We start from the raw sequence: 13302 nt of genomic DNA, 5'->3' as shown, positions 1-13302 counted from the left end.
CTTTACTGAGCGTCCTAAAAAGTAACCAACATAATATTAAAATTGAAAAAATTCAACCCTGCACTATAGTTACCAGTATAGTAAACTGATGAATTAACATCAGATAAAATATCACTAATAATAAACTTTCTTCTGTTTTTTTTTGTCAATAAAGTCTGAGTCTGTGTATGGAATTGCAGCCTGCAGGTGCTGAAGTGCGATGTTGGTCTGTGTCTGGCTTATAATAAACTAAAATATTAAAGTTTAGCTTAATGAAATGAGTTATAACACACACAATGGCAGCATAACTTTTCTGTTTGTAAATCTAATACTGCGTATATCTGCACAGACATAGAACTACGCCAATTGGTGATAAAAACTAAATTTAACAACGAATCTGATACAACATATCTTTAACAATATCTACCCCTACTATACGTGGAAGTATTATTAAAAAATAGCGACCGCACAAGCACAGTTTCAACAAAAACGTCGCATAACTTTGCTAAACCAATGCAAAAAGATACGTTGCTATGGACTTAGCTTGGAAGACATACTCTCGGTCGCCACCTATCGATTTTTTTGTGGCAAGTGGTCTATTGAAATAACCCTTTTACTGCTACGGTTGACAAAGTTCGATAAAACAAGTAACTAATTACTAACGTAACGGTTTCGTATTTTCGTTTGTGCCATGTAAAGAAATATGAAAACTACCTTTTATTGGCAAAATATTTATTCAGTAAATTACCAATCGACTACAGATTGCTCTTCAAACCAGTGGAACAAAAACAACAATTCGATCATAAATAGATCAATGTGGCGTTATAAGTTAATTGGGTTATGATTAGGTAGCTAATCAAAATGTTTAATGCAATATTTAAACCAAGATATACAGTTGCAATTGATAAAACAACGGACAAAGTTGCATAATTGGTAATTACTACTAATATGTAAATGGTTTATCAAATAAGACACCTTAGTTATAAGCTGTTGCCCTGGCGTGCAGTAATAAATGGTGACATTGGTTAATTTAAAAAAGTTAAAATGGAAATTTTGCATTAAAGAATTAAAAAAGAAGAAAGGAGATGCTGTGAAAAATATAGAAAAAATATTTATAAATTTGTGAGTATCAAAAGTTAATAATAGGACAAAGTAATTAAACAATATCTTAAGTGCTTTTATGTAATAAGGATTTTATTTAATTCAGTGGCTCATGTTGTTTACAAAACTATTGATGGAATATTTATCAAAACAAATCATGAAATACACAAACAGTTTTGTTAAGGATTTTCATTGTTTACAAAGCTACAACTGATGCATGAGATCTTGGTGTCTCCATGTTGGTTTCAATCTTCCATTCATTGATTGTTGCATCATAAGCCTCAATTGATTTTGATACATCATCACTAAGACTAACACAAGATAATTAATATTATTAGATGGGTAGGTCTGGTGTTATTCAACTACTTTAATTAAACCACATTCATTCAAACATTACTAATCACTTTGTTTATGCAAGCTAGCACTAACATGTCTTCTAATACACTGGTGGAAACTTTGTAATTTGATCCAGATTAATGTTATTAATAATTTCAGTAGCAGTAGATAAAATTGAAACAAAAATCAAAACCTAATAATGTTTTCTCAGCAATATATGCTGGTTTCCTTATTTGTATAACATTACATGATGATAAACGAACAGTAAACATACAAATAAAAAATATTAAAAACCAAAATGACACAACTGTCCCAACAACATTTTGTAGTTGAATAAGAAATGTATCACAGACTGTTATCGGACCATGGACTGATGTTGGGGCATAATAAGAGGCTAAGCATTGCTGTGCGGGAGATCGTATAAAATGGGATGCACACGTTGTATTAACTGCTGATAAACAAGTTACTGTTGAAATGATGATAAAACATTTATCAACCAGGTAGTAAGATAAGGTAAACAATGAACAAAAGGTAGGGGCATGACATCCAATTTGCTAATGCACCACTGCCTATAGTGAACACGTCTCCTATTAACAACTTCATGAACATGACCACTTACCCTCCAATGACGTATATCTTCCCATTCACAACACAAGCACAAGAACCATCTCGTTCGTGGTTCAAGCTGCTAACTTTGGTCCAAGTGTTGGTTCGTATGTTATACCGCTCGACACTTTTCAATCCACGACCACCTTAATAAACATTGTACAAAGTATAGAGTGATGATTATAAATAAAACAGTATTCTAATATAATAATAGAATATTATATGTGTTAAATGTTATTTAGTTGTACAAATGTATTTGGGTAAAATTATATTATTTATTATTTTGCAGTTTAAGTTGGGTGACTTGCAGTGTGTGGTCGAGTTAAAAATGTAAAACAAATTCTTCACAATCAAGTCATTTTTGTTGGATGTTTAATCCACAATGTGTTTTACATTTCTTGATAACATGCTTTACACTTATAATTCTTTTTAAATTTACTGTTTTATATTTTTAGCCAGTAATAAATTTCTAAATATGTTTTAGTATTTTTGCAAAAATATTCGAATCACATTTTTTACTTTATGTAACAGTTACAGTTGTGAAATAACATATATTGAGACTGAAAAATTAAACATAAATAAATAAAAAAAATACCCAGTATGGCATAACTTCAATACCTGTGTTATAACAATAAAATATTGCTATAAAATCTGTAAGTTTAGATGTTTTATATATAGAATAAAACAACAAACCAATGGCGTAAATCTCATCATTGTAAACAACACCACACAATCCAGATTTTTTCTCATTCATTGGTTTTAGTAATTCCCATTCCCCTTCTCTTGGATCGTAACTTTCCATTGAATTTAAACGATTTGAACCAATATATCCACCAAACGAGTACAAGCGACCTGTACATGAATTATGTTTGAAATCATTAAATTATTTGATCACAATCAAACTAAAGATTAACAATATTTCTACTTTTTATTAAACAATGTAAAGTGTTTCTAATGAATTTTATAGAATAAGGATAAATTATATTAAATAAACCAGTTTGATCTAATACATAGTGAAACAATGGTTCACAGTGAACAGTGTCAAGGAAGATCCACTAATTGTATATTGGAATATACATGCGTAAACGGAATACATGTAAATTGTGTAATTTTTAAAACAGTGTGCATAAAATATAAAATTCTTGAACATTGAAAATCCCATACTTAATTGAAAATCAACCCCAGAGTAACAACCAGACTAAAAAAATTAAATGTAATAACAAACGTATTTAAATTCCGAAGAAGAAAACTTTATTGTTATACCAAGTGTGGAAGATTTTCTGTGTATGGATCATTTAATTTTTGTAAATGTCACGGATGGCTGAATGCCAAATTTATTTAAGTTTAAATATCTATGTTTCTTTGCTTCATTGAGTTTCTTTACGTGGCAATCTCAGTTTATTCTTGGCGCATAATTTTGATTTCATTTAAGTAAAGGATTGGCACTAGAGGTCAGAGGTTACATTCTCTACGTGGTATGTTCGTGTATTTTCTTTCTATTTAATTTATACTAATGTTCTTCTCATAATTGCAGATTGCCCACGATTGTTTGTACACGATTGTTTGTATTATTATTTGCAATCTTTAAACGCCGAAAATTCAGGTATTAATTTAGATTGACATCGCTGTTTTAGATTATATATATTTACGTGGATTCCGTTTCTTTTTAGTTACCGCATGAATTGCAACCAAACGAAGGTGGTTAAAATAAAAAGCGTGTCAAACTGAAGTGCGTAAGGAGTTCCGAGTCTTTTTGGCAAAAGAACGTTTGCAGCCGCAACAGTAAACATAAAAAAGTAAACAAGGTACATGCTGTTGGGGGACATAGCAGAGCTTATTTTTAGCTTAGGCCAAAACATTTTAAGGGATACTAAATTCTTAATAACGTTTAAAATGATCTATACACATATATACTAGTTAGTTTAGGATTGTTTGGTGTGTTATCAATTGTTTGATGTGGTATTGTGATCTGTGTCTTTTCAAGTCGACTACTTTCGCAAAGAATTGAGAATCATTGTGCACATGCTACTGTTCATATTCAGCCCACTTTATCATTACATTTATATTCATTATACCAACCATTATAAGAAACAAAAGCATGGTCCTGTCGTTTAGTTTTCATTGGAGCAATGTTTGTCCATGTATTCACCACTGGATCGTATAATTCAACTGATGAGAATATATCAAAACCATCACCCCATCCTCCTGCTACACACATTTGATCTGGAATATTTTTTTCATAATTTAAAAAATAATCAGTTATACCACCATAGTATTTATTACCAGTGAAAAACATAAAATTACTTTATGTGTTTGGTAACGAAGATAAACTTATTTCAAACCTAAGCCAGTAAGTAAACTAGCCCACCCCAATATACTGTTAACACTAGGAGGGGTTAATAATATCTAAACATTTTTTTACAATAGTAAAAACCAATATATTGTTAAACACAATAAGGAACCAACCGTTTAACACAGCAGATGCTGCAAGACATCGTTGTTTCTTCATAGATGCCACAATATTCCAATCACCATCAACTTGGTTTAAATTCAAACATTCGACAGACTTGGATCCACGACCACCAGCCGTATAAACATGGTTGTTTATCTTCACACTGGTTGAACCCCACCTTTCATACAAGGTTGACTGTGGATAAAATCAAATATTTTAAAATTTACTTTATTAATTTAGTAAATAAAACAAGTTTACAATGAGTTTCTAGGTACCTAGGATTCCTAGTAAGATAGCATGTGGAAGACCAATACAAATAAAAACTTTGGTTAAAACTTGGCCGAAAATACCTAGAATTTGTTCGAAAGGAAAATCAAACAAATCTTTTGTTACACTTNNNAGCTTTGTGGTAATAATGTTAATTGTTTTATATTTTGATCAAATTATAAAATATGTAGTAATATCAATAAACCAACCTTCAATGGTTTGAAACTTTTTCTGTTGATGTCATAAATTTGAACAAGTTTCTGTGTATTCTTACCACCCACAATCATGCATGCAGCTTCTATTTTGAAGTGAAATAAACATTATGCAGCAACTGAAGTAATTGAACTTGGATTATTTTGTTCAATATTAACTCCATGATGAACATGTTGTTTATTGTTTCATTGTAACATCACACAACATAAACATAGAATTATTGATACTTTATAATCAGGATTCATGCTTGCTAAGTTATAAGGTTGTATGAGTAGACAGATTATTTAAGCAGGAAATCATATTTAGAATAAATGAGCTACACGTTTACATGTTGCGTTGATAAATTTAATATTATTATTCATACCTGGAAGATCTCTGGCATTAAGTTGTTGACCAGACACTTCTGAAAATAACAATAAACCTCATGTTTAGTAGTATATGTCTGTGATATAAATGTTGTTTAGAAAATATATAAATATATATTTGCTACTGTCTATATTCAGCCCACTTTATCATACCTTTAATGTTTATTATACCAACCATAATAAGAAGCTTGGTCAAGTTGTTCAGATTCCAATGTATCAATGTCAGTCACTTCACCCCTTAACGTGGTGGTAGCGGTTTCCAAAACTATTAAAAATAACAATAACATTTTCATGTTTAATGTTTCTGCATTATCATATTTACCTGAACCATCCATGGTAGGTAACTCATGGGTCAGGGCTTCCATATCTATAAAAAAATCTTTCATTACCATGTTTAATAGCTTAGCATTATTATACAGACCTAAACCTTCCGTGGCATGTAACTCATCTATTTGTTGGGTGATGGTTTCCAAAACTATTAATAACAAAAAAATGTTTTTTAAAAGTTTTTGTTGTGATCAAAAATAAGGAAAACTATAATAATTGTAATCTTACTTTTAGACAAAAACAACTGATACTTTTAACTGCTTAGCTACACAACGATTGGTATTGTAAAAAGAAACACAGAAACATTTATTTACTTTTTGTAGCTTTGGGTCGTTTGGTTGGTTCATGCTGCCAGCATTCCTTCATAAGAGATTGTAACTTGAGGAAAATTTCATGATCTTGTTTTTGGTGTTGTTTCAATTGCTTATCCACCACATCCAATTTGCTTTGGTTGGGCCTCTTACCATTGCAAATGTGTTCTACAAAAATTTCTTTCCCAGCGGTAGAATCAGAGTACGCTCGTATTCTTGTCAACACTTCGTACACAATGATACCATAACTGTTGGAAAATATTCACCTGTCATAATCAATTAAGATTAAATCAGTTAATATGAAACCTAAGCATTATGCCAACACTCAAACCTAAGATACATATGAACGGGTGTTAAACAATAACTAATTATGTGATGTTTGTTGTGTAGAAATAAGTTACCTGTAGATATCCATGGCCGGTGTTTTATCTGCAAAGAGATCCTTAAAAAACTCAGGAGCGGTGAATGGCCATGTGTGTTGCGTTGAATGAGAAATTTCGAATGTTGTTGTGCTGGCACCTGTTCGTTGTCTGATGTTCACTGAACCAAAGTCGGCAAGTTTCAGACTCCTGGACTTTGTGAGAAGAATATTCTGTGGTTTTATGTCACCATGGACGAAAGCTTTCTTTTTATCGTGGTTGTGCAAGTAACTGATGGCTGATATCAATTCAAGCGAGAGTTGAAGACGCTCAGTCCAAGACAGAACTATCTTAGACATGAGAAGTTCATTCAAGTTGCCACCTTCCATGAATTCCATCACAAGACCCTCCCTTCCAAAAAGTGATGTCACACCATAGAAGGTGACAATGTGGGGATGCTTCATTCGTTGGAGAATTTTGCTTCATTTTCTAACCTGTTAGTATTCAAGAGATTTTTAAATGTTGTTATTCGTATAATGTAGCGATTTGGTTTATTGGTAACTTCATCTTGTGTTTATAAAATGTAACCACGCAACACTGATCTCCTTATATTAGAAATACAAGATAAATAAAGAAACGACAATTAAGAAAAATATCTGGAAAGGAAATAATTGGGTGAATAGCTCCGGGGAAACACCTGAGGTATGTAGCTTGGGGAAACACCCATGGGAAAGCTATAGGGGAAAATGGAAATGAATGAAATTTATTGCCCCTCTATGGTCATGATAAAGAAAAACGGGAAAGTTTACAAAAGTGAAAAGACAGGTAGTAACGGTAAAACAACAGTTGTTAAAACAGGCTCATTAATACAACAATAAAAAAATGTTTTGAATAAAGGTATGACTGGTACACCCTACAGGCAATACAATGTAAATTAAAGTAAACAACATTTAATTAAACAATATTAAAATCAGAAGAAAAATGTAGGAATAACAAGAAATTTCTTACTCCTTTCTAGCCTTTTGAATTCCTTCATTGCTTCCAGTGATACGAAACAACTTCAGAGCCACCCTGCCCAGTAATGCGTGGTAACAAACTTGAACTTCACCAAAACCTCCTGTTCCAACCACTTTAAAGTTATCATTGTTGAACTCAGTTGGGAATTCACTTTGATCATATTTCTTCAGCCCCATATTTTAGCTGATACATGTATTATTGTATATAAGCTTTCATCACTGTGATTCGTGTAGCCTCCTGTGATACGTTGTGCACAACACACCCAGTAACAACGATGCTTAGTAACAATCCCTATATTAGGTAAAAAAATTAAGTAAACTTTTCTCATTTGATTGACACAGAATATATAAAAACATGACGATTATTTGACGAATGATGGTAATTTAGTCAAGCTCACTAAGGCTATTCTTGTTTGCCGCCACTTTAAACAAAATAATATCTTTACAAAACAAACCCAATAATATCATCGTTTAGTAACAATCTCTATATGTTATGTGAAATGTTGACCTAAAGTTTCATGATTTGATCGGCTTCCAAAGTGTAAAACCAATTTAAAAAATCAATACTAATTTGTAATGTTTGAACCAGCGATTTTCACTTCTTTATAATGCGTATGTTTGACAAAATAATAAAATATTTTGACTCCTACTACGATACGTTGTAAAACACTACGCCCCGACCAGCATTCGTTGCTTACAAAGCCATAGAAAGCAGGTTTCTACGCTGCTAACGCTCGTTGCTACGTACGCTACAAGAAGATCATCTTACTGATGGAGAATCCCCTGTTGTGATCAAAGTCATAGAAAACTATGTTTCTAATTTTTTGGCGCAAACCTACTTTTTGTTTATAACTATGACGTAATAATAAAAAAATTCAAATTCTTGCGAAGCGTGCGTTAAAATAGATGATATCAGCTACACATAGATTATATTGCCTTGTTTCACATTACAGTCTGATTCGTTTATTACATCACAATCATTATATGAACAATCTCTCCATTGTGGTATGGGTGTTACGTCACAAACGTTAAATTCCAGAAACAATACGAGCTCTTTAAATTTTGAATCGCGTAATGACGTCATCAGCAGGTTATTTTCTTGTGGGACCTGAATAATAAGTATAGTTACGTCACTATAGTCGGTATTCTGGTGTAAGATAGTAGAATATATATTACCGTGAGGTAAGATGGATACCGTTAGCACATGATATCATATAATATACTATCGAATCTTGTTTTTAACAATTAACTACGCTCTGTTCGAGGATGATAATATTGAATTCTTGAAACATTCTTTGTTTACAACTGTGTGGGAAACAAATTACCCTCTTTTACAACATACATCCACTATTGTATCTGTTGGCAACAATACACCATATTGAACCATCTTACCTTAGTTTGAATTTAACCAACTCGAATAAACTTTGATCGAGTTCATCGTTGATTGACTTGTCGCCTTCAAAGTAATCGTAGAAAGGAAACAAAATCTGGGGTAGATGAACATTGGGTTTGTACACATATAGTAGGGTGGGGAAAGATGGGGCACATTTAGAACATAATATCCAAATATCCCGATCGTGTTTCAAACAAATAACAACGGTCTGTGGTAGTCGTGAACAGTATAGGTTTGCACATATATAACTGGTGTGGTTAGCGCGTATGCTTCTAGTCACGAGGTTTGGGTGCGAGGCTCGGAAACGTTTTTCGTCTAAATTGTAAACCATATACAGAAAACAATCACCACTAAGTTACATACGTGGTAACTCGTAAGCGGGCACGAGGTGTATGAAACAGAACACCCGTGTTATAACGACTGTCATTGCCCCATCATGCGAGGATAAATAAGTTACATTCCTTCAATACGTACACTGTACCCACCTTTCTCATTAACGGAGGATTATCAATCTTGTTCATGACGTGGAACGCGAAATAGGTTTGTGACGTCACAAGCAGGGCGAGAAGGCTGTGAATACAATTCAAGTTTATTGTAATAACATCCATAGTTAGGTTATGACGGCGTTTCATTCGGATGTTATGTTATACTATATATGATTAACCGCATTATATAGTAGGGTGGGGGAAGATGGGACACTTTTAGCACAAATTATCCAAACATTCTAAAGTCGTTGTAATATAGTTTTATAATTCTTTGAATGTTCTTTGTTCACTACTCGATGGGACGAGAAAATAAAGTAAGAAGGTGTCCCATCTTTCCCCACCCTACCGTATCAAAACCGTAATTCACCGGAACAATGTTCCAGAAGCTTGATAAATATTTTAAGTTACTGTTCCGGTAGTTTCGAGACATTTTACCTAGAATTGCAATAAATTGAATTGGCTTGGTTTCTGAATTGAGTGGTCATGCGTTACAAAACATTGATTATTTTAACTCTTCGTTTAAAGCTGCGAGAATAATAACAACGATGAGAAGGAAGTTAGCAGCAACGCAGCAGTTGTTAAGGAAATAAATGACAGTTTTTTATGAGATACAAATTGTACTCACACATCCACTGTGTAATGTTCATGCGCTAATAGGATTGCCAGATATCCAACAAAAGATACAAATATTGAAACGAATGGAATCAGTCGGTTTCGAGTGTCTGGAATATAAAGTTTAAATAAGATACATTCGATGTTGTAAAAGTATAACACAACTTTAATTACTAATGAAGGAAGTAACGACATAACGACAATCGTTATAGAGCACGCTTACGGGTAAATATAAGAAACTAAGCGGGTAAAAAGCGCGGTCGCTATCCACAGAAATTTGAACCTTATATTTTGTCCTTTCCGTTGCGTCCAGGAAACTGAAATACTTAACATTAAAGATAAATACGTGGTAACTCGTAAGCTTACACGAGGTGTTTGAAACAGAACACCCGAGTTATAACGACTTTTGTTGCTCCGCCATGCGAGGATAAACAAGTTACCAACATTTATGTATAGGCTACTTACTGTGTATGAGTACCAGCATAAGCATTGATATGTGCGCTACATGGCCACTAAATATATAATCCCCACAACAATGAACAGAATTGATGGTCATGCCGCCTCCAATAAGGTAGCGGACTGCAGGTGCGACACGACGTGTTAAAGTCAACATTGGAGCTGGGGATGTGATGTTTTGTTTTATGTTTAGTAAGTTCTATATGAGTGGGGTCATAGGACAATGTAAGAGCCCATTAAAAAAAGAAAAAAAAATATCAAGCCGCTAGGTGTATTTATGTGAGCTACACTGCAGTACATTTATTTAGTAGAGTGGGGGAAGACAGGACACCTTTAGCACATATTACCCAAGTACCTTGATCGTGTTTTAAACAATTAACAACGGTCTATAGAAGACGTGAGAATACGGTTTTATAATTGAATGTTCTTTGTGTACTACCAAATGGAACTAGGAACTAGAATGAAAAGGTGTCCCATTTACCCCGCCCTACTAAATGATAATTTGCAACTTACGTGGACAGTTCATATCTGTTGCGGAGACAGGAAGATTAGTTGAAAGCATTAGGGGTGCTTTGTAAAGCACTGCGATGGCGCAAAGGTAGAATCCTCGGCGGAGAATTACAAGTCTGCAAATAATTAGTCTTCATATAGGGGGTGTCCAAGTGGGGGACCCTCAACCATACAAAAACGAACATGAATTAATATTTATCCTCGCATGGCGGGCCAACAACAGTTGTTATAACACGGGTGTTCTGTTTCATACACCTCGTGCCCACTTACAAGTTACCACGTATGTAACTTTGTGGATGTATTGCCCGATGGCACACACACGCCCACAATGATACCAGGGTCAAGCTTTAAACCCGTACCCTATATACCATATAACCAGGCGCGCTGACCACTGTACGACGGCACCGGTATAATATAACTGTATAGGCAAAGTCCTCTTCCACTGCATCTTACCCGTTTCGTTTCATGGCAACATTCACTAAGTTTACGACAATGGTGGTAACTATGACGTATTCTGCCAGCTGCATTCCCCATTTACGTCGTGTGACGTTACCAAGTATGATGTCAGGTAGGGGAGGGTGGTGCTTCCGATCAGGTGTCCAATCAGATGTCACCATGGCACAATATGCGGCCATTAACTCGATTGATAGTTGGAGTAATGCTGCTGCCTGTATGTAGCTCATGCTCACTGTCAAGTTATAACATGGATGTCTTCTTATACACCAGACACACATGGTGTATTCATACACCTCATGCTCACTGTCAAGTTATAACATGGGTGTCTTCTTATACACCAGACACATATGGTGTATTCATACACCTAATGTTCACTGTCAAGTTATAACATGGGTGTCTTCTTATACACCAGACACATATGGTGTATTCATACACCTCATGCTCACTGTCAAGTTATAACATGGGTGTCTTCTTATACACCAGACACACATGGTGTATTCATACACCTCATGCTCACTGTCAAGTTATAACATGGGTGTCTTCTTATACACCAGACACATGGTGTATTCATACACCTCATGCTCACTGTGGAGTTATAACATGGATGTCTTCTTATACACCAGACACATATGGTGTATTCATACACCTCATGCTCATTGTCAAGTTATAACATGGGTGTCTTCTTATACACCAGACACATGGTGTATTCATACACCTCATGCTCACTGTGGAGTTATAACATGGGTGTCTTCTTATACACCAGACACACATGGTGAATTCATACACCTCATGCTCACTGTCAAGTTATAACATGGGTGTCTTCTTATACACCAGACACACATGGTGTATTCATACACCCCATGCTCACTGTCAAGTTATAACATGGGTGTCTGCTTATACACCAGACACACATGGTGTATTCATACACCTCATGCTCACTGTTGAGTTATAACATGGGTGTCTTCTTATACACCAGACACACATGGTGTATTCATACACCTCATGCTCACTGTCGAGTTACAACATGGGTGCCTTCTTATACACCAGACACACATGGTGTATTCATACACCTCATGCTCACTGTCAAGTTACAACATGGGTGCCTTCTTATACACCAGACACACATGGTGTATTCATACACCTCAGTTATAACATGGGTGTCTTCTTATGCACCAGACACACATGGTGTATTCATACACCTCATGCTCATTGTCGAGTTACAACATGGGCGTCAAATAAAATATAACGAACTCCGATACACACTATTACATTAACAATACTAGACACGAAATACTTACAACAACAAGCTTTAATTGCTTCTTAAACAAAACGTCCGTCATTTTGGCCTTGGCAACACCACAAACTAATATACCTGTTTATCGTGTATACGGTATAAATATGCGATATACCTACTGCTGGTATACAGAATTTAGAATTTAATACTGAGTACCGCGTATATTATGCTGCGTGAGAAAATACAGTTTCCTTCCGCGTTGGTTTTATATTAGACGTAATACGAATCGGTTGTTTAAATGACGTATTACGCGGCGGATATTTCAAATGACAAAGTATATATCATTGTGTTCGAACCAAAACCAGGGTGGGGTAAGATGGGACATGTTTCGTTTTCATTGTTAGTAGAAAACAAAGGATATTTAAAGAATTATATATTTGTATTCTTACGACTCTAAAAGAGCGTTGTTATTTGTTTAAAACATGATCAAGTAATATGGAATATTATGTGCTGGTGCTATCCATCCTACCACAAAGTTTTAAACAAAATTGGTCGACGACAGAACAATTAAGTTTGCTATGACCATAAAAGGTTTCAGAGCTCCTTGGCAATATGGCAATACAAACAGTAACGAAGCCTCCTCGTTTATAACCAACCAAACATCTTGTAACGGTGAGGGTTGAGGGTTGGGGGTTGGGGGTTGGGTAAGGAGAAGTACATTTGTCACCGAAGTGTAACAAAGCGATTTGATTGGCTGTAATATATTATTAGCATTTTTATTTTAAAATTTCGCTTATATGTATCCCCGTTGGGTATCTCCTGTA

General features: G+C 34.6%; 2 protein-coding genes and 1 long non-coding RNA gene across 10 annotated transcripts in view; 1 reads left to right on the top strand and 2 right to left on the bottom strand.

The window, feature by feature from the left end:
- Positions 1–7647, bottom strand: part of LOC101241905 (influenza virus NS1A-binding protein homolog A-like) — a 23777-nt gene extending 16130 nt beyond the window's left edge. For 3 of the 8 annotated variants that reach the window (XM_026837190.1, XM_026837192.1, XM_026837193.1), the window contains exons 1-3: positions 7325–7647; positions 6359–6810; positions 5961–6205 (exon numbers count right to left, since the gene is read on the bottom strand). In XM_026837190.1, the coding sequence (XP_026692991.1) occupies positions 5961–6205; positions 6359–6780 (667 nt within the window). In that variant the 5' untranslated portion in view covers positions 6781–6810; positions 7325–7647. Of the gene's footprint in view, positions 1–5318; positions 5358–5494; positions 5585–5641; positions 5687–5740; positions 5795–5960; positions 6224–6358; positions 6811–7324 lie in introns of those variants that run through there. The other 5 variants (XM_026837189.1, XM_026837191.1, XM_026837187.1 and 2 more) reach the window with 5 other exon arrangements.
- Positions 3221–4669, top strand: LOC113474785. Its single transcript, XR_003396472.1, has 4 exons — positions 3221–3497; positions 3557–3625; positions 3693–3827; positions 4504–4669. It is a non-coding gene; the product is annotated as an uncharacterized LOC113474785 (long non-coding RNA).
- Positions 7648–8272: 625 nt separating the features above from the next.
- LOC100182515 (sphingomyelin synthase-related 1-like) lies at positions 8273–12709 on the bottom strand. Its single transcript, XM_009862071.3, has 8 exons — positions 12543–12709; positions 11242–11456; positions 10792–10904; positions 10288–10440; positions 9836–9932; positions 9211–9295; positions 8725–8819; positions 8273–8440 (listed from the first exon to the last, which is right to left on the bottom strand). Exons 1-8 carry the CDS (start codon positions 12582–12584, stop codon positions 8416–8418), a joined length of 825 nt encoding a protein of 274 aa, XP_009860373.1. The 5' UTR covers positions 12585–12709; the 3' UTR covers positions 8273–8415.
- Between the last annotated feature and the right edge of the window lie 593 nt (positions 12710–13302).

The sequence above is a fragment of the Ciona intestinalis genome, chromosome 12 (genome assembly GCF_000224145.3).
Source record: "Ciona intestinalis chromosome 12, KH, whole genome shotgun sequence".
Lineage (NCBI taxonomy): Eukaryota > Metazoa > Chordata > Ascidiacea > Phlebobranchia > Cionidae > Ciona > Ciona intestinalis.
This window is presented reverse-complemented; position numbering and strand designations above follow the sequence as displayed.